Source organism: Portunus trituberculatus, chromosome 50, assembly GCF_017591435.1.
Source record: "Portunus trituberculatus isolate SZX2019 chromosome 50, ASM1759143v1, whole genome shotgun sequence".
NCBI classification, from domain to species: Eukaryota; Metazoa; Arthropoda; class Malacostraca; order Decapoda; family Portunidae; genus Portunus; species Portunus trituberculatus.
Genome location: NC_059304.1, coordinates 11,891,393 through 11,911,392, shown reverse-complemented (window position 1 = coordinate 11,911,392; position 20,000 = coordinate 11,891,393). Strand labels below are relative to the sequence as shown.

The following is a 20,000-nucleotide window of genomic DNA, read 5'->3' as shown; positions in this document are numbered from 1 at the left end:
GAGAGAAAGTAAATGTAAATGTGTATTATTTTAGCTTAGGAAAGAAGAGAAATGAACAATATTCATTGCCGCTTAACAGTCCTGCCAAAATGCTGATGCCAGAAGGTCCTTAGAGGAATGATGAAAGACATAAATACCTCTGGTGTCTCTTCTGTAGAACCATTTTCTGTTTCTGTTGGCTGCTTCTCCCCTAACTTGACAAGAGACTCTACCACACTCATGGTCTCCAAAGAGCCACTATCACCTGTCACAGTCCCACCACTACTGACAGGCACCCCACTAGCTTCCTGCGGAGCAGGTTCTGTGCTTTCTGTAACCTGGAACATTACAACACTATTGTTAAACTTATTTGTACGTTACAGGCTCATGACTTGAACACAAGACTTAAATTCTGAAAAGGATATGCAAAGCTTGGAATGTACTATAGCATGAGATTTACTAAGTAAAACTGTATCTGTAACCAGATGACACTTTTTCCAGGATAAAATATTGAAATTCAATTTGCATTCCAACTACTTATCAAATAATTATTGAAAACATATTTCATAAAACAAGTGTACATCTGATAGAGCAGCATTTCTTACATGCCAACAAACAAGTAGCATAGAACTACATTAGTATGTCAATGTGATTTTTTTTTAAATAAGAGCTCTAAAATGTCAATAAGTTTGTGGTGTGATTGCAGTCTCAATAGTACAGACCAATGTACAAGTTTTTCAAGCACTCACTTGGTTGTGTGTGAGGACCTGCCCCTCCATCTGTGCAAGCTGCTGCTCCACAGGGTCCAGGCCTTCTACAACCTGCTAGAGAAAAATTACCTCTTTTCTCACTGCAATATTGAACAGTTTCCAGGATGATGATGTTTTGCTTATCTACTACAAAATGCTTTAATAGTGACAACCGGGGTAACTTGGACCAGGTTTTGACAAACTTTGATACTGTTTCCACATTTATTAAAATTTTTATGAAAACATAAGCAAGTTATTGCCTTTAAATCACTAACAAAAAAAAAATAAATAAAAAAATAAAAAAAAATCATTCATAGCAGATTCTTCAGCTTTGAAGTAATGAGAGTGGTTCACAGTTATAAAAAAAAATGGGGTAATGTGAACCCCCCACCGGGGTAAACTGAACCACCCATGGGATAATTTGAACCACCCTTTATAAATGCAAAATATATATATATATATATATATATATATATATATATATATATATATATATATATATATATATATATATATATATATATATATAAATGGATATAATTCCTCAAAAAATAAAGAGTTTTATTTCATAAACATTGAGCCTTTCACATTCAAAATAACAAAATCAATGGCAAGAAACCGTGTAGAACAAAAAACTGTTACTCATAGACTACATAGCCTACTCATTTACTACTCATAGACTACATTTACTTGGCTACTTTAGCCAATGTTTTGGTGTAACACTTGAAGTTATTGTATTCAGTAAGAAGATTATTTATTCTGAATGTGAAAGGTACTTTTATAAGGTCCCTATGAAGTGATACATAAGCATATAATAAGCAGATTATATGCATATATATTACTAATGGGCACTCCTAGCAGACGAAAGAGGATCAGCTGAGTAAAAACAGGGTATAGGCTCAGGGTGTCAAAAGACTGGTCACGTTAATTTTCCTTCCCACTCTGCAGGCTAGCGAGCAACAGGGAGCTGATTTTTTGTATAAAAATACTGCTCATTGGTTTCCACATTCATTTTTCTATAGATTATTGAGGTCGCTATCACTCGCTAGCCTGTAGAGAGAGTGTGAGCGGACAATTCCTAGCTTTTTGAAGTCCTTTATAGGCTTATAGTCTTCATTAAAAATTTCCCTAAATTACCCTAATTATCCTAATAATCATTATTGGGTATATAATGAGTCTAAGCAATCCCCTTTATAAGCCAAAGATGGCACAGGGCAAAATATTATTGCATATTCTCAAAATATATAAACAATTGCGCACTAAAAACTAACGGTTCGATTTTCCTTACCGGAGTAAATTGAACCAAAAAGTGAGCGTTAATTGTGAGAAAACGAAGCTAAATAAAGTATTGCTGATGAAATCATGTTAAAGTAGAGGTAAAACACTCTATAATCATCAATTTGGAAGAGGATAGTTAGCCGCGTCTGACCGCCACAACAAAGTTCGCCGAAACAGCTGATTTGGTAAACAAACTTTGCCGCTCTTTTTTTTTGTACTTTCTTTCCTGTATCGATTTTTTTTATCAAACCTGCACAATAAATGTGAAAATAGTTACTTTCTATTGTGAAATGCTCAAAACTTCAAAAAGAAATTTATATATGAATTTATTGTAAATAAGAATGAGGCGGTCCGAATTGTACCGGTTCGTTGGACAGTCCGATTTTCCCCAGTCGACACTAACTCTTACAACTTGTAAAAAAAAATAAACCTAATTGAGCAAAAAATACTTCGGTATTTTGTAGTTTCCTTATTCAGAAAACAACATAAAAACAACTTTCAAAAGCATTTCTATGAACAGGTCAATATATTGCATGTCAAATATAGAGTAAGGTTAAGACATAAATTATCTATCCCAAGAGGCAGAGCACAAACTGACCTGGCCTCCATTGACAGCAGCACCAAGGTCTCCTTGGACCATCTCTGCTGGCACAAAGCTGATATTGTCACCCTCTTGCACCACCACATAAGTTTGGCCAGAACCAGTCACCACACCTGTAACAGAAGGAATTAAAGACAAATGAGCCTCCAGGTCCCTTGGACACTTCACAGTTACAAGTGCCCTCTATAGTAATGGTGATACAATATGCATAGGAAAACAGGTAAAAATATACAAGAATAATTAACATCAAGATAATTTTTTCCACTAATATAAGAGGAGAAACAAATGTTTCCCTTTTAAAAGAGCTACTTCTCCTTGAATAAACTAATGGATGACAAGACAAAAGATCCTTACATTGTCCTTCCACCATCTGCAGGGTCTGTTCTGAACCATTATCTGTAGTCTGTAGGATGGCCTGGCCTGAGGACAATGCCTGTTGTAGTTCTTCCAGTGTGGTGGGAGCTGCCTCTTGCTGCTGACCTTGGCCACCTTCTTCAGACTGTTGTTGGAGCTGTTGTTGCTGCTGTTGTTGCTGTGGTTCCTCTTGTACTGGCTGTGGCTGTTCCTGTACCACCTGATCATATGTTATAGATTGTATTGCCTAGTATATGCACAAGTGGAAAAGTATACATTGTTAAACTTATGTTTGTAATTTTTTTTTTTTTTTACTTCAAGAGATAAATGGTAAAATCTAAGAGCAGGTAAATATGCATACAATATTATATGCTAAGATTATTCTCAAAAAAACAGATTATCATATCAAATTATAAAAAAAATCATAGCTTCAAAGAACAATCATGGAAATATAGAACATCAGTGACATAGGAATAGTACCAGCCAGTAATACAAAGTTTCCCTGTTCAAACCATACTACCAATTCCAAGCTCCTACACACAAATCCTTAGCCTCCAATGTCAGAGAGAGAGAGAGAGAGAGAGAGAGAGAGAGAGAGAGAGAGAGAGAGAGAGAGAGAGAGAGAGAGAGAGAGAGATTGTTAACCCATCATATTAACATTAAAAGAAAATATGTAAAATTAAAGCTCAATATAGCATTATAGTGACTTTTCCAGATAGGACTTGGAAATGAAGCCATCTGACATAATATAGATCTGATAACCGATGCTTCAATCACACTTGCTGACTGAGTCCCACCTGCTGAACTGTCTGTTGTGGCTGTGTCTGGTGCACAGCCTGCTGCTGGTGTGCCTGTTGCTGCTGTTGAGCCACCTGGGCTGCTCCAACACTAGTCACTTTATTGATGTTGCCTTGTTGATCAACTGAACCTATCCACACACAAAATAATGGTCAGTACTTTTATGTATCTTACTCGTAATTTGAAGGCCATATAGCATCACAATTCTAAAATGAATATTTGTTATACATAGTTAGAGATGAAAGGAAAAAGAAAGAGAGGATCTTACCAATGATATTTGGCATGACTTTTCGGAACTGTGGGCCTGGCTTTTTAGGGGTGTTGGCTGAGCCTTTGTCTAGCAGGAAAGCATACTTCTTTGTTTCAGGTTTCAGTTCTGAGACTCCTGTGGCCTGCTGCACCATCTTGCTCTGTGCCTGGGGCTGACTAACAGGCTTCTGTGGTTGTTGGACTGTTGTGCTGTACTGGGCATTGGCTGCAACAGATTTATTGACTACATCAACATAAATATTACTGCACAAAATCATATGTGTCTTGCTATTGACTACAATCTTCAAATACCTGAAACACTTCACTAACATTTTGTCTCCTCTGCTGTAGTCAGGCCAGCCTCTTCACACTGGGCAGCAATGTCCAGGATCCCTCGCACCTGCCAAGATGAACACAAAATAGTCTACAATGTTTTTCAACACTTCAATTCAAGTACCTTAAAAATAAAATAAAATAAATAAATTAATTAATTAATAAAAAAAAAAAAAAAAAAAAAAAAAATATATATATATATATATATATATATATATATATATATACATACATACATACATATATATATATATATATATATATATATATATATATATATATATATATATATATATATATATATATATATATATATATATATATATATATATATATATATATATATATATATATATATATATATATATATATACACACACACACACACACACACACACACATATATATATATATATATATATATATATATATATATATATATATATATATATATATATATATATATATATATATATATATATATATATATATATATATATATATATATATATATATATATATATATCAATAAGAATATTACTTGAGAAAATTATGTTGGTAACAGTTCTAGTCAACTTCTCTCAAAATGACAGCCACAGCAGAAATAATTTCATAAATCTGCATTACCAATACATACAAGAATGGTCCCTGCCTGAAAAGAACAACACCCACCTGGAGTGCTCTGCCCAGCTTCAGGAAGGCAGCAAGATGTTCCTGCTCTACCATCACTTTACCTGCAGACACAAGTTTTCAAGTCATCAATTTAAATATTTTCATGAAAATTCATTCAAATGTTAAAAAGAAAGTTTGCTTGCACTGTCATGTTCTGCTATACTATATGCACACCCTTGAAGTTCAACTGTGGACACAAGTGAGGAAAATATAACAAAACAAATCTATAAAGGTATAATTAAGATTATGTTAACTCTACTCCATTTACTACAATGTATCATTGATAAGAAACTATACAGAGAGCATTGTTGTGACACAGAAAATATTATTCAGGATAAAGCATATAAAATATTCTGATGTGAAAAACAGGTTGCTAGCTGGAAGACATGCACTGCGATCCTGAACAAATATTCTGAAGCAAAAGGACATAACAGTAAAAGCAGAAAAATTGCACACAATAATCTCTATGTTGGTATGGTAAAAAAGATACAGGCTGAGGAAAATAGACATGAAAACACTGTTCAAAATCACAACTAAGATGGTAAAACTCTTGAAAGACTAAAATTATTCAACTTTGATCATTTGAAAGGCTAGACCACCAAAACAGCCACAGCTAACCATTGTACATGAAGTCTATGACTGCTCGAAGGCTGTTGTAAGAATATCCATTGAACTTGATGAGATGACTCCGGGCAGGATTTCCTTTCAACAGACCCTGAGAGTAACAGGAAAATAAAAAATGTGACATAGTTATTTAGAGAAATTTATCAATTACAGGTAATTTCATATTGTATATATATGTGTGTTCATTGTTTGATCTGCTGCAGTCTCTGACGAGACAGCCAGACGTTCCCCTACGGAGCGAGCTAAGAGCTCATTATTTCCGATCTTTGGATAGGCCTGAGACCAGGCACACACCACACACCGGGACAACAAGGTCACAACTCCTCAATTTACATCCCGTACCTACTCACTGCTAAGTGAACAGGAGCTACACGTGAAAGGAGACACACCCAAATATCTCCACCTGGCCAGGGAATCGAACCCCGGTCCTCTGGCTTGTGAAGCCAGCGCTCTAACCACTGAGCTACCATGTGTGTGTGTGTGTGTGTGTGTGTGTGTGTGTGTGTGTGTGTGTGTGTGTGTGTGTGTGTGTGTGTGTGTGTGTGTGTGTGTGTAATTCACCACAGTTGCCCGCTGGTCACCCAGCCAGTCTTTCCCATTACGGAGCGAACTCAGAGCTCATAGACCGATCTTTGGGTAGGACTGAGACCACATAACACACTCCACACACCGGGAAAGCGAGGCAACAACCCCTCGAGTTACATCCAATACCTATTTACTGCTAGGTTAACAGGGGCCACACATTAAGAGGCTTGCCCATTTGCCTCTCCGCTTTCTGGGACTCGAACCCGGACCCTCTCGATTGTGAGTCAAAAGTGCTAACCACTACACTACGCGATGTGTGTGTGTGTGTGTGTGTGTGTGTGTGTGTGTGTGTGTGTGTGTGTGTGTGTGTGTGTAATTCACCAAGGTTGCCTGCTTGTCACCCAGCCAGTCTTTCCCATTACGAAGAGAGCTCAGAGCTCATAGACCAATCTTCGGGTAGGACTGAGACCATAATACCCTCCACACACCAGGAAAGCGAGGCCACAACCCCTCGAGTTACATCTCGTACCTATTTACTGCTAGGTGAACAGGGGCCACACATTAAGAGGCTTGCCCATTTGCCTCGCCGCCCCGGGACTCAAACCCGCCCCTCTCGATTGTGAGTTGAGCGTGCTAACCACTACACTACGCGGTGTGTGTGTGTGTGGGGGGGGGGTAATAAATATATCTACATGCAGTCACAATATTCCTCAATTCTTCAGCATCTCTTTCTAAAAGGATACACTGTCATTCCCCATGTTCCAAACTCACCTCAAGATATGGACTGCAGGCAGAAATAACAGCCTTGTGGGCTTTCACCTGGCGCCCCTCACACTCAAGGCCCACATCCACAAAGCGACCCTCCTCATAGAGCTGCCGCAGGTACTCCAACAACACCGACGAGTGATCACACCACTGGATTTCTACAGGAGGCATTTTCCTGGCTAGTCTGTATCTGAAGAACAAATGGCACACATTTTAATATTAAACAGTGAAATCTTACAAGAGGCCCATACCAGCTATCTGCAGCCTCATTCTTGTCTCTCACAGGCATGAAGTTGTGCCCAATGTATTCGTAATTCAACATTTTGTAATGAAGATGAGAAAGCAAATGCCCAGCAGGGCATAATTTAGCAAGTGTTTTAACACATTTCCTGTGTCTGATAGCATGGCAGAATCTCCAGCACTGTGACACCAATAAATAAGCTCTCATTTCAGTACAGTTCAACCAGCAGAACAAGAGAAGATGAATCACTTTCTGGAATCTCTCCCCAAAAGTGAATATTAAAAGTTAGCAATGTAATCCAATTTCTGTTAATATTTACATATACAACAGAAAAACAAGATACTCATAAAAATTGATTTGTGACAATCAGGTAGGTTACATCACAATAATGGATAGAAAATAATGATGAACCAGTGGGTCTTACTGCAAGTAACAGGCTAAGGACTTGATTAAAAAATAAATAAATAAACAAAAAAAAAATAATAGTATTGGGGATTACAATCAAAGTGAAGTCAAACCCAACATTAAATGTTTGATGCTGCTAAAGAGGAGCAAAGGGCTCATTATACAAGACAAAGCTGACAAGTTTAAGAAGTGTTACGAGTAACTATGTGACACCACCACCAGCATAGTATTAGTGTGTGACATATACTATAATGCACTTTAATAAATGCACAAGTACCGTAATGGAACCAAATTGTCCTGCCGCAAAGAGAAAAGATACCTGTAAAAAAATTTAACTTACTCTATTGTTGTGCATGGCCTTAAAAACCCTAACTTTTGACCTCGTTGAGGATGCTGCCACTTAATGTGGGTCTCCAGTTTGTTCTCCAGACTTCCCTAAGCAACTGACCAACCTGAAGGAAGGATGAAGTAAGGAGCGCTAACTGCCCCAGCCCAAATGTATTTTATGACCTAGAGATTTGTAGCCAGCCATGCTGACCACTGCACTATGGAGACCCATGCCGCTAGGTGTTACTGCCCAGTGCCCTAATAAGTTTAAATTTTCATCATTTTCCAGGACGGAATGTTTCCTCCTTTTATATTTCAAAAAATAAACATTTACTTCATTCTTAATTGTACTGAAGCTAAGATAAATAATGACATTTTCCAAAACACATCCTATGACATTATATTTCTCAACTTGCCTTTGCATCACTGAAGGATTACAAGGTTTTAGAAATATGGCCATTACATCCTTTGTGCTGTATACAGTCTAAATGTGGGTCATATATCAAATGAATAAGTTGATGATTAAGGTGTTTGGCATTACAGTGATTTTCATCTTCCAAAATACACACACAGCAGCGGCAGTATCTATATGCCTAGGAGTAAGGGACATGCCATACACTGGAAACAGTGAACCAGCTAACAGCTTATATCAGCCAATAATAATTCAACTGTGGAAGGAAGGATTGCCCTTATTTTCTGCAACATTGAATATGTAGCAACCTTGAAAATTTTTCAAAGAAATTAACTAAAACCACATACATTACACTGAAATGAAAAGAAAGAAAAATAATCAACTTGGAAGTAACAATTTACCAACAAACGAAAACAAATAACAAGCCAGAAGACGTGAATAAACACCATTTACAATAACAATAAGAAGAATCATGACTTGGCACAATAAATATAAGGTTTGGGAAGTCAGCCTGGCTAGTCTGTGGCAGCGTGACACACGTACACACGAGAAAGAGCAGCATCTCCATGGAACACGAGTGAGAGGAGAGAAGAGGCTGGAGGGAATGATGCAGCATGGGGGAGCGGGGCCCTAACACGGGGAGCAGTCAGCAAGGGGACACGTGAGGTGGCGAGGCATGCACACTACCTTCTCCAATAGCAGGGCCAGGCTAGAGGAGGAGAGGCGGCGGCGGTGGCGGCGGCGTGGTGGCGGTGCAGGAGGTGGTGATGGCGCGCCGCTGCCCTGCCTGACTGTGTGCTGCCTGACGCCACCCTACAGCGCCGCCCCTGCGCCCCTGCCACGCCACCGCCACACACTCTACGCCCCTGGGCAGCTTCACGGCGAGGGCTGATTGCATGTGCTGATACTCCACAGAAAATACTTACCTTGAAGGCCTTGAGACGCCAGAGTGTCAATACCAAAACAATGTCCTTTTCCCAGCGGCAACACGCAGCCTGACACTGGAAACTGTCTGCTCGCTACACCCCAACTTTTTGTTTCCAGCCGGTGTTCAAACATATACCACCTCTACATGATAATTTTTTGTATTATTTTGTGTCTACAGATTCAATTTCAAGACTTTGTAAGACTATTTTAAGATTAAACAGAATTTGTGGCGGAAGCTTTACGACGCGCGGCGGCAGCCAATGGCGGGCAAGTGGCGTCTCTGTGCCGCCATTGGCTGCTGAGAATGAGGCGCAAAGCTTGAAATTAAAGCTTTAGCCCTATTCCGACTTATGATGTGTGAGGCATTTATCTGAGCTGTTTATTGCTACACATATTTACCAGTTTATGCTTGCGTTTATATCTGTGTATTTATCTAATTCCTCTCCCCCCCCCCTCTCTCTCTCTCTCTCTCTCTATATATATATATATATATATATATATATATATATATATATATATATATATATATATATATATATATATATATATATATATATATATATATATATATATATATATATATATATATATATATATATATATATATATATATATATATATATATATATATATATATATATATATATATATATATATATATATATATATATATATATATATATATATATATATATATATATATATATATATATATATATATATATATGTGTGTGTGTGTGTGTGTGTGTGTGTGTGTGTGTGTGTGTAAAATATATTCTTGCTTACTTATCTACGTGCCAACCTGACGCAATCGTACGTACTTACCACTCAGCATTTCGGCGTCCTTATGCTCACTCGCTCTCTGGCATTGACTATGTAGAGACACGTACATGGATGGTCATGCTGTGAAAATGAGTTCAGAACAGAACATGAGCCTCTACCAATAGACGATACGTATAGCTCATGAGGGGCTTCACGGTATTATCAGAACCTTCCTGTGTACGTACATATTGACTAGTCTTATCACGGTTCAAGCTTATTTTAGCACCAACTGCGTTTTTTTTTTTTTTCTTTTCATATTTTGCTTTTACTATAAGGCAGACGCAGGGACGGAATGTAACGCTTTCTCCTCGTAATGTTTGCTATGGTCCCACATCATCTCAGGGGCACAGTTCAAGTAAACTTACTCCATGTTACGAAATTGATTGGTGTGGGCAAGGCCACCGCCATGCTTCGATTAGTATTCAAACGGCCTTGGTACTGGTAGTGCTGCCTGTGGTGCCGAGTCCATGGAGGTACGCGGCCCATCAGTATGCATGGTGGTGGAAGAGAGGTAGTTGCTGCTCTTGTAGTCCCTCCATACTCACCTCCCACGGTGGAGGTCTATTCCTGTTCTTTTAAAGTTAACTCTCTCTCTCTCTCTCTCTCTCTCTCTCTCTCTCTCTCTCATCTTGGTAACATCAATTAACATTCTACCCTACTCCCTGGATGTAATGTTTATGCTAACACAACAAACACGTCACTCATGTATTAGATTTATGATTTAAGCCAGCAAAAAAAAAAAATAAATAAATAAAAAAAAAAAAAAAACTCGCATGTGTCTTCATATATAGAGGTTCGAAAAACATCAGTTAGTATTAAATGATACAACGTTCATTGTCCTACTTACATCATTCAGTCCATATGCCACTCCTCATTCTCTTCTTTTCTAAACCTCATTTTTTTTTCTCTCTCTCTTTTAAGCTATTGACAGGGATTCAGCTTTTTGCTGCCGTGTTTTGTGTCCTTGAGTATCCTAGCGAGGGACCTTCACCGTTGCTACCCTCACGGACATAACAGCTCACGCACTCCACTAATAATTTTGAAGACCTGGGCACGCAACACCCAGAGGCTCTAGTCACTCTAGTGGTTGCGTGTGGTGACCGAAATTCTATTGACTTATTCGGATGCAACATTTTTTTTCTTATTCCTTTGCGATTATCATTCGTAATCTAATATTCTGATTATTGTATCATGTTTTGTGGTTTCTGTGCCATCTTTGGGTCCACGCAGTGGGCGTGCTTGTGGTGTTAAGTGAAAGGATCTGAAATCATCCTCATTTCTCAGATTAACTGCTACTTCCGTGTGAAGGATTAACTAGCCCTGCCAAGCGCGTCATGTATGATGTTGCCATGAAGGCGCAAAATTCACACACTTCTGGCCCGAATTTGGAAAACATAATGTTTAGAACTTTTCTTTGTGCTATACCTATATATATGCTAAAAATAAATAGATAAATTGATAAGATAGATGAATAATATGTAAATTGATATCACGACTGAAATTTACTATATAATCCTCGTAAGTATGTTATAGACCTTTCTAGAGATTCTTTCTAATAAGACATTGCTATAGCTTCGAGCCTTCACTTACCATTTATCATATTTAATCAATAACGCCATCGCCCCACCTCACAATTTATCTTCACTTTTCCACCAATTTCATTACGCAAGCCAATGCTTTCTTCGTCCTTAACACTAAGGCGCTATTCGAGTCCCGCTTGTACTTGAGTCTATCCTGCTTAGTAAAACTGCTAAACTTTTCTGTTTCCTTCTGACACATACAGTACACAAGCAATTAAATTTTCTACTTTTATTGGTCTTTTAAATTAATGGCTTTCACATCTAGTTTTCTGCCGTCTAAGTTATAAGGAATTTTTTAAGTTGTCTCTAATTTCCATGAACACATTGTTTCTTAACTCACTCTTTGATCACCAGTACGCATTCTGTGATGGCTCGGAACAGTAAGTAAGCAAGGGAAAGTAATATTACAGTTTCAACAATGTGTGTGTGTGTGTGTGTGTGTGTGTGTGTGTGTGTGTGTGTGTGTGTGGAGGGCGTAGCTACTACTGGGACACTGATTGATTAACGACATTCGTTGATGAAAATAACTTTTATTCTCTAAACTTGCTTGCCCTGCACAGTGGAGTGAAGGAAGCAGGTTCGGAAACTTAAATAAACTGGAATTGGCATGGTTGTGCGAATCTTAACTCTAACAAATGTAGACTTAGGTAGTACGTACTTTGCATTCATCGCATTCATATTAGACTTGCTGAGGTGCAATACTTCCATCAATTCGTTAGCTATACTGAAAAGTCTGAAATTACTATATTTCTTGTACGCATACCTATTTATATACCTCCTGATTATTATGATTATGATAATAATGATAATGATAATAATAATAATAATAATAATAATAAAAATAATAATAATAATAATAATGATAATAATAATAACAATAATAATGATAATAATAATTATGATAATAATAATGATAACAGTAGTAATTCTTATTACAGTTCTTTGAGATAATATTGAACAGGTTAATGTAATTCTTTTAAAATTTTCACGCTTTACAATAACATACTTTGGCACAATGTCATGTGGGCACATTATATATATATATATATATATATATATATATATATATATATATATATATATATATATATATATATATATATATATATATATATATATATATATATATGTATATGTATATGGTGTTAGGTGGGTGTTGGAGGCTGTGGTTCAGGGGCTTGACTGTCGCCTCTGGACGGAATGTTGGCTTTACAAGATGAATGAAATATTTTGTTATTACCAGAACCACGCCTGTGAACCAAATCATATCTTTCACATAATATGATGTTCTAAATTTAATTACCTTGCTTTCCGAAGCTCTAAGTTGGACAGAGAGGCATTAGGTATTTGAGCAAACTACTAAACATTTTCCATCCTCAGCGAATTTCTCCCGGGCCGCGGTAGTGGCGGACGGTGCAGGAGGGTGCAAGCACGGTCCAGGTAGTCTGGACCTGCAGTAATAACACACGGTATGTTTGTTTGAATAAATTCTTAGTTGAAAATTTGTCCAACGTGTACATACATTCTTTTTAATAGTAAACACAATGAGCTTAACATGTTAAAGGAATGAATAGGCATAACCTGATTACCCTGCGGCGAGAGAGAAAAGTATGGAAACTCATTTATTAAACAGGCAAACAAGCCTCTACCTAACTGCGCTAAATGAGATCTCCTGCCAAGAGACGGATTAAGACCCTACACAGTTACAGGAAGAAAGGCAGTCAAACTCGGAGACGGTGTTCGCAATTACCAAGTTATCACACAATAAATCTAACACGTGGTTTCCAATAACAAACGAGCCATACTGCTAGAAAATTACAATAATGTTGTGATCCTTACCTACAAAGCACATCTTTTGATCATATCACCGTAATAGCTGGCCGAAAGGATGGCAAGGTGCTTGGTAAGGACCACTGAAGCTCCCACTACTTCCTAAGTCAAGGCATTAGAAAACACAGCTATCGAAGTAGACTCTAAGCATGACATCTTACTAGTTAAATGAATGTTCAGTAATGATTCAATGCGTGTGAGACAATGCGTTGTGTCTGAACGTGAACAGCAATGGTTGAGGGCGAGCGTGACTCAGACTGACTGACTGACTGACTGACTTGAGTGTCTCCTCTCACTTGTCACACAGATGGAAGGATGCCATGAGGACTATGTATGTATAAGGCAAGAGGACGCTAATGGAATATGATGCTCTTCTGTGAATCTTCTCTTAGTTCACTAGAATGAGTGGTGGTATCAACAGTGTAATAATAGGTGCGACAGTAACACGTGGTTGGGTGACGCTGATCCCCGGGGGACGACGCGAGCCTTGGGTGAAGAGCATAAGGTTCTTAGTTTTCTCACTAGATGGCAGTGTTGGAAATCTCTTATTTATGTACGTATCACCATGAATGTCAGGCTGCTCGCTCCCTTGTATAAAAATATATCTCAGTATAATGAATGGAGTACTTTTTAAAGCTCGATTTCAACTATGTATCTGGTTTTCATTCAATATGCGTATTTAATGATTAGTAGAAAAGAAGGGTAGCATCAAAATACATAACCCCTAAATTGGACCATTTTACATTGATTTTTTTTTGTTTTATATTCTATAGAAAACGCAGAAAAATCCCTCTTCGTTTTACTTCACGAAATCGAAGCTTGTCCGTGGGCTGGGCTGGATTGGGCTGGGCTTGGCTGGGCTAGGTTGGGCTGGGCTGTGTTGCGGGGAACAGAGCATGGGCAGGACCTGGGATGGGCTCGGGCTTAACTAGACCTCTCCAAGACTTAAAATTGGGCTGGATTGGTCTTGGTTACACGAAACTGGATAAGTGAGCTGGAAATTGATGTGCTGACACAGGGCTGGAGAGGACGGTGGTGGGTTTAAGGGGCTGTGGTGGAGTGTGGTAGATTGTGGTGGGCTGTCCAGGGTGGGTTGGGTTGTTCAGGGCGAGGCGGGGCTAAGGCACGGTGGCTTACTGGTCACGGAGCTTGCCCAGGTATACGGAGTGCTTGATGCCGAAGCTAAAGTGAGGGGTGCTTGGGATCTCCGACTGCAGAGACGGAGCGAGGTGGGGCGGGGCAGAGCAGGGCAGGGAGGGGCAGGACGGAAAGGGTTGAAAATAGAGAGGGAGGAAAAAACAAGAGCAAAAGTTAGTATGTACATGATAATTCTCTCTCTCTCTCTCTCTCTCTCTCTCTCTCTCTCTCTCTCTCTCTCTCTCTCTCTCTCTCTCTCTCTCTCTCTCTCTCTCTCTCTCTCTCTCTCTCTCTCTCTCTCTCTCTCTCTCTCTCTCAAATGCACTTTCCTCCTTAAAAAAATCACCAATTAAAGTACTATTCACATTCCATCATAATAGAAAATTATATGACCACATCAAAAGATACAAGAATAAATAATTTTCATTTGTTATATTTTAGAAAGGATATAACGTCATATATGGTGACATTTATCACATTAGTTCACCGCCTCATCAAATAACAAGAAGTTTCAAATCAAGGCAGTTAGTTATTGGTCTTATCTTAATATAATTTACAAACACTAACCTTGACGCTGACCACCACCATCACCACCATCTCCATCGCATCCAAGGTCTACGTAAGGACAGGTCGGGACATACGTAATGCGGTGAGAGGTGAGGAGTGCTTGACGTCACGTGACACATACGCTTACACAGGATCGTGAATTACCTAATCAGCAGCCCATGACAGCTCGAGGTGACGTTGTTCCCGATCTAACCCCTAACTGATGCAGGTTTGAGAAGCATGAACCTGATTAATAACACTCCAGCAGGAAAGTGAAGGACCATCAGCTCAGTCGTGAAGTACTTCTTAAAGCTAAGGTGTCGAGGAAAGCCATGCATGAGAGAAAGGTAAAAGTAATATGCTACGTTAGAATAAAACTAAAATTATTAACATGTCCCTCATAGCACGAAAAGAAAAAAAAGAAAACGTTGAAATAATCATACCTTTGAATGAACAACATCATATCGTAGCAAATAATCGAGCGCAGCATTCACGTGAAACCAGAGATTGGCTCTTTTTATTTTTCTTTGTTCTTAAGACATAATGGAAGAGGTCAAGACTGCATCAATGCCGAGGTGTGCCAGTGCCTCTAACTGACCTTCAAACTCTCCGCGTAATGGCATCATAGTATGCTTCAGTATTATGGGTATTCGTGAACAAATGTCCTAACCTGTCATTACGTAGATCTGGGCGGCTGCCTCCATTATTACCACCACCACCAATATCGCCGTCACCACTCTTAGCCGCCCGTGATTCCCTTCAGTACCAGTGACATGTACAGCACCTACCTCACACCACTGGAATACCCACACGCACTCACCGGTACACGCACAACACCCACCTACTCTCTCTCTCTCTCTCTCTCTCTCTCTCTCTCTCTCTCTCTCTCTCTCTCTCTCTCTCTAGGTCACTCACCGACTCGCTTCTGTCGGGCGAGTAGGCGTTCGGGGCAGGTTTCTGCGTGCGATCGCCGGGCAGGGTTGTCTTGGGCGCCATGGTGAAGGCTGGCTGGCTCTCGCGGCTCTTGTCCAGGTTTCCAGCTTCGTAGGCTCCCGGGCCCGGAACCTTCATCTTATCTTCTTCGTCAGGAAGTCTCGCCGACATCGTGAATTTGGGGCCCGATGGCGTGTACTGTTGTTGCCGTAATGCCGAGGGAGTCACCAGGGCCGTCACGCACACAGCAAAATACACACACACACACACACACACACGACCGAGCAATGTTGTGTTTTTTTTTTTTTTATTCTTGATTCTTGTGGCGAGTTTATGCTTCCTTTTTTTATAGCTTGCATATTCTCTCTCTCTCTCTCTCTCTCTCTCTCTCTCTCTCTCTCTCTCTCTCTCTCTCTCTCTCTCTCTCTCTCGATGTCTCCACAGTGGTGATCTGACTGTTCTTTTTTTATAACACAGAAATATAAGCAGCTTCGCCACAAGGGTAGTTAAGCATAAGTTATAAACACCTATATTAAAACAAGCAAGCAAGCCTAAAGAAAATATCAAACGAATACACTAAAAAAATACAATAAACTAATAATGCTACAATTGAAACCTATATCCGAAAAATAATAAATAAAACTAAAAGAAGCTGGAAAAGTTACAAGCAATTTCTTACCTGAGATAAAAGTGTCGTACGTAATTTTGTTCTATTCTATTGCTGTATCTAGATACACTCTCTCTCTCTCTCTCTCTCTCTCTCTCTCTCTCTCTCTCTCTCTCTCTCTCTCTCTCTCTCTCTCCTAATGTCTTTCCTAATCTAAATCACATTAAAAATCTAAATAAAGAAGTAAATGACCTCTTTTATTTGATTCTCTCTCTCTCTCTCTCTCTCTCTCTCTCTCTCTCTCTCTCTCTCTCTCTCTCTCTACGGTATCTAACATCTCTATATACATTTCTACATATCTACACTCCCCAACCGTCCTCCTTTGCCCTCTCCTCTCATCCTGGCTCCCATGCCCTAACACCCACCTTCTCTGGGGCGTAGGCGTTGGGTGCTGGCTTGGGTGTGTTGTCTGTGGGCAGGACGGTCTTCGGGGACATGGTGAAGGCGGGGAGCTTCTCTCTGCATTTGTCAAGATCACCAGACTCGTAAGTTCCAGGGCCAGGCACCTTCATCTTATCGCCAGCGTCATCAATGCGCGGTGCCATGGTAAAGGCGGGGCCGCTGTCCTGGTACTGGTGGTAGGGGAGGGATGGTCATGCGTGGGGGAAAGAGGTGCTGGTCTGGGCGAGGCGTCAAGGAGGGGAGGGAAGGGGTAGTGTGCGGTGCGTGTGCATGTGTGGAGCAGTGTGCGTGTGAGATGTTATGTTGGAGAAATCATGTGCAAAAGTGCTCATAGGTATAAAAATAGTGATGACAACGAAATAATAGTAATAATAACGCTAATAAAAACCTAAGTACATGTGCTAATAAGTCTATAGTAATGCATGCTATGTAGTGCTTGCTTAATGCTTGCTCAATGCTTGCTTGCTTGCTGCGTTACTAGCTCGTATGTGAGGCGGGAGGAACGCACCTGAGGACAGCACCTGCATAAAGACTTGCCTGAGCGTTGTTTGGCTGGCTGACCGACTGACTTCACTCTACCTGACCTGTGACCTGACTTGTGACACTCCCAAGGCGATGAACGGTAATGGTGATGACGGAAGCGCGGAAGGAGAAGGGGGAGGAAAAAAAAAACAGAAAAAGAAAAAGAAAAAGAGGAGTAGGAGGACGGAGGAAGGAAAGAACGCATAGAAAATAGTAGTAACAAAAAAATAAAAAATAAAGTATAGGACTGGAGGATCCATCAACATCCGTAGTGCGGTGATGCAAGGATGAGTATTCAGGGTAGATATATACAGATAAGGGTTAGTTGGGTTAGGGTCAGTGGAGTGGAGGCCTGACGCATACCTTCTCGGGGCAGTGAGCGCCGGGACCTGGCTTCATGGTGTGGTCAGAGGGGATGGTGGTGCGCTGACCCATGCTGAAACTTGGGCTCTTGATCGTCTTGTACTTGTCCACAGTGGCGTCGTTATAGCTGCCAGGCCCCGGTACCTTCATCTTGTCCTCCTCTTCCCGCGCCCTGGCAGACATGGTGAAGCTCGGGGCGGAGTGCTTGGAGCCTTCCTTCGTGGATCCCAGCAGTGAGGGGATGTTGTAGCTGTTGGGAGCTGCCGAGAGAATGGGAATGTGACAGAAGTGTACGTTGCTGGAATCAAGAAATGGATAAAAATATGGTGATACTCTGGGAACAAGATAAATGAGGAATACGAGTGTATAGTGTTAACAGATGCACAGTGGAATAAGATAATGGACAGTTCAACTACCAATATATCAACTTAGATGTTTATAGTTTCTTTTACCGATTTTGCGTCACTCCTTTACGCCAAGAAAACTAATGGAATACATTGGCTTTACCCGACGATGCACTAAGCATGGGGATATTAGATGTTCTTTGCAGAACCTTTGGCGATCCGCAACACACAGCTGTGGCTGTAATATAATGGCGCCACGAACTGCATCTCTTTGAAAAATATATTATACTTTCACCGGTCGTCTGTTGGTCACCCAGCCAGTTTTCCCCCTTTACGGAACGAGCTCAGAGCTCATACAGACCGATACTGGATAATACAGCATTATGTCAACATTTAAAACGGTAAGAAAAATATATATGAAGCACTATAAAGAACAATCAAGTTACTATGAGCCTTGAGCGGCGCCTCAACAGGTGGCGTGACGGGCGGGGGCGAGGGCGGAAAAGGAGCATGTAGTAACTGTATTTTTGGAAAATAATTACTGCCCACGACCCTCGCCGAAATGCTGGAAAAGACGTGTTTTTGCTTCTAAGTATGCAACATTTTTAGCTTAATCCTTTGTATTTCCAGACTTATAAGAACACTTTTCCCTTTCTTCTCGAAATCAGTATATCCCTGGGGCTGCGAGGCGTGACCTGAGCTGTCACTGGCTGTTGGAGACCCTGCTGGGTATGGAGTGCTGTGGAAGGTTACCAGAAAAGAGAAAGATAGCAGATTATTATATATATATATATATATATATATATATATATATATATATATATATATATATATATATATATATATATATATATATATATATATATATATATATATATATATATATATATATATATATATATATATATATATATATATATATATTTATGAACGCAGCAGCAAGACTTACCAGGAGCGTCAGAAGCACGGCCGTTTTCCACCTTGATGCCGAAAGAGAAGGAAGGCGAGGTCTCTACCACTTTGGACTCAGCCTTGTCCGGGGAGTAGTCGCAGGGGGCGGGGGTCACGTAGGCCTTGGGGTCCTTAGGGCGGATGTGCATGGACGCGGCTACGGGCTCATCCTTGCCTGCTGACGGACCATAGAGGAAGGTCATCGCCGGTCCACAAATTGTACGAGAGTTGTGGTTGTTTGATGACAGTCATATATACAAATTTCAAAGAGATACATGAATTGTACTTTCGTTGACATGAAATCAGTGTTTAAAAACTTGCAGAAAACAAAAAAAAAAAAAAAGAATAAAAGTTTATGTGATACATACAAATTCCAAAGAAATGTGAACAAAAATTACATCCTATATTGGTACCTAAACTGAAACAATCCTGAGAACACACGCACACGCGCGCACACACACACACACACACACACACACACACACACACACACACACACACACACACACACACACACACACACACACAAGTGCATGCACGCAATTATCAGAAGCGCTTTTACCTTCCGCACGAAGTAAACTAACCTTTGTTTGAGAGTCCAGTCACGTTGTACTGGCCAGGTCCGGGCCCCGCCTTGTCCAGCTTCATCTCGTGGCGGCTGGCC

General features: G+C 39.9%; 2 protein-coding genes across 13 annotated transcripts in view; both read right to left on the bottom strand.

The window, feature by feature from the left end:
• The window catches only part of LOC123499462 (protein tramtrack, alpha isoform-like), a 16,184-nt gene extending 6,790 nt beyond the window's left edge, over positions 1-9,394 (bottom strand). For 2 of the 7 annotated variants that reach the window (XM_045247455.1, XM_045247460.1), the window contains exons 1-11: positions 9,239-9,394; positions 6,934-7,117; positions 5,632-5,728; positions 5,014-5,075; positions 4,339-4,408; positions 4,028-4,252; positions 3,759-3,889; positions 2,962-3,181; positions 2,605-2,720; positions 729-803; positions 138-317 (exon numbers count right to left, since the gene is read on the bottom strand). In XM_045247455.1, the coding sequence (XP_045103390.1) occupies positions 138-317; positions 729-803; positions 2,605-2,720; positions 2,962-3,181; positions 3,759-3,889; positions 4,028-4,252; positions 4,339-4,408; positions 5,014-5,075; positions 5,632-5,728; positions 6,934-7,098 (1,341 nt within the window). In that variant the 5' untranslated portion in view covers positions 7,099-7,117; positions 9,239-9,394. Of the gene's footprint in view, positions 1-137; positions 318-728; positions 804-2,604; positions 2,721-2,961; positions 3,182-3,758; positions 3,890-4,027; positions 4,253-4,338; positions 4,409-5,013; positions 5,076-5,631; positions 5,729-6,933; positions 7,118-8,999 lie in introns of all 7 variants that reach the window. The other 5 variants (XM_045247456.1, XM_045247461.1, XM_045247457.1 and 2 more) reach the window with 4 other exon arrangements.
• A 2,761-nt stretch (positions 9,395-12,155) lies between these two features.
• Positions 12,156-20,000, bottom strand: part of LOC123499461 (outer dense fiber protein 3-like) — a 36,485-nt gene continuing 28,640 nt past the window's right edge. For 3 of the 6 annotated variants that reach the window (XM_045247447.1, XM_045247449.1, XM_045247451.1), the window contains 6 exons: positions 19,921-20,000; positions 19,335-19,514; positions 18,042-18,301; positions 17,120-17,326; positions 16,070-16,285; positions 12,156-14,682 (listed from right to left, as the gene is read on the bottom strand). The exon at positions 19,921-20,000 is cut by the window's right edge and continues 46 nt beyond it. In XM_045247447.1, coding sequence (XP_045103382.1) covers positions 14,605-14,682; positions 16,070-16,285; positions 17,120-17,326; positions 18,042-18,301; positions 19,335-19,514; positions 19,921-20,000 — 1,021 coding nt within the window. In that variant the 3' untranslated portion in view covers positions 12,156-14,604. The remainder of the gene's footprint in view (positions 14,683-16,069; positions 16,286-17,119; positions 17,327-18,041; positions 18,302-19,334; positions 19,515-19,920) is intronic. The other 3 variants (XM_045247448.1, XM_045247450.1, XM_045247454.1) reach the window with 2 other exon arrangements.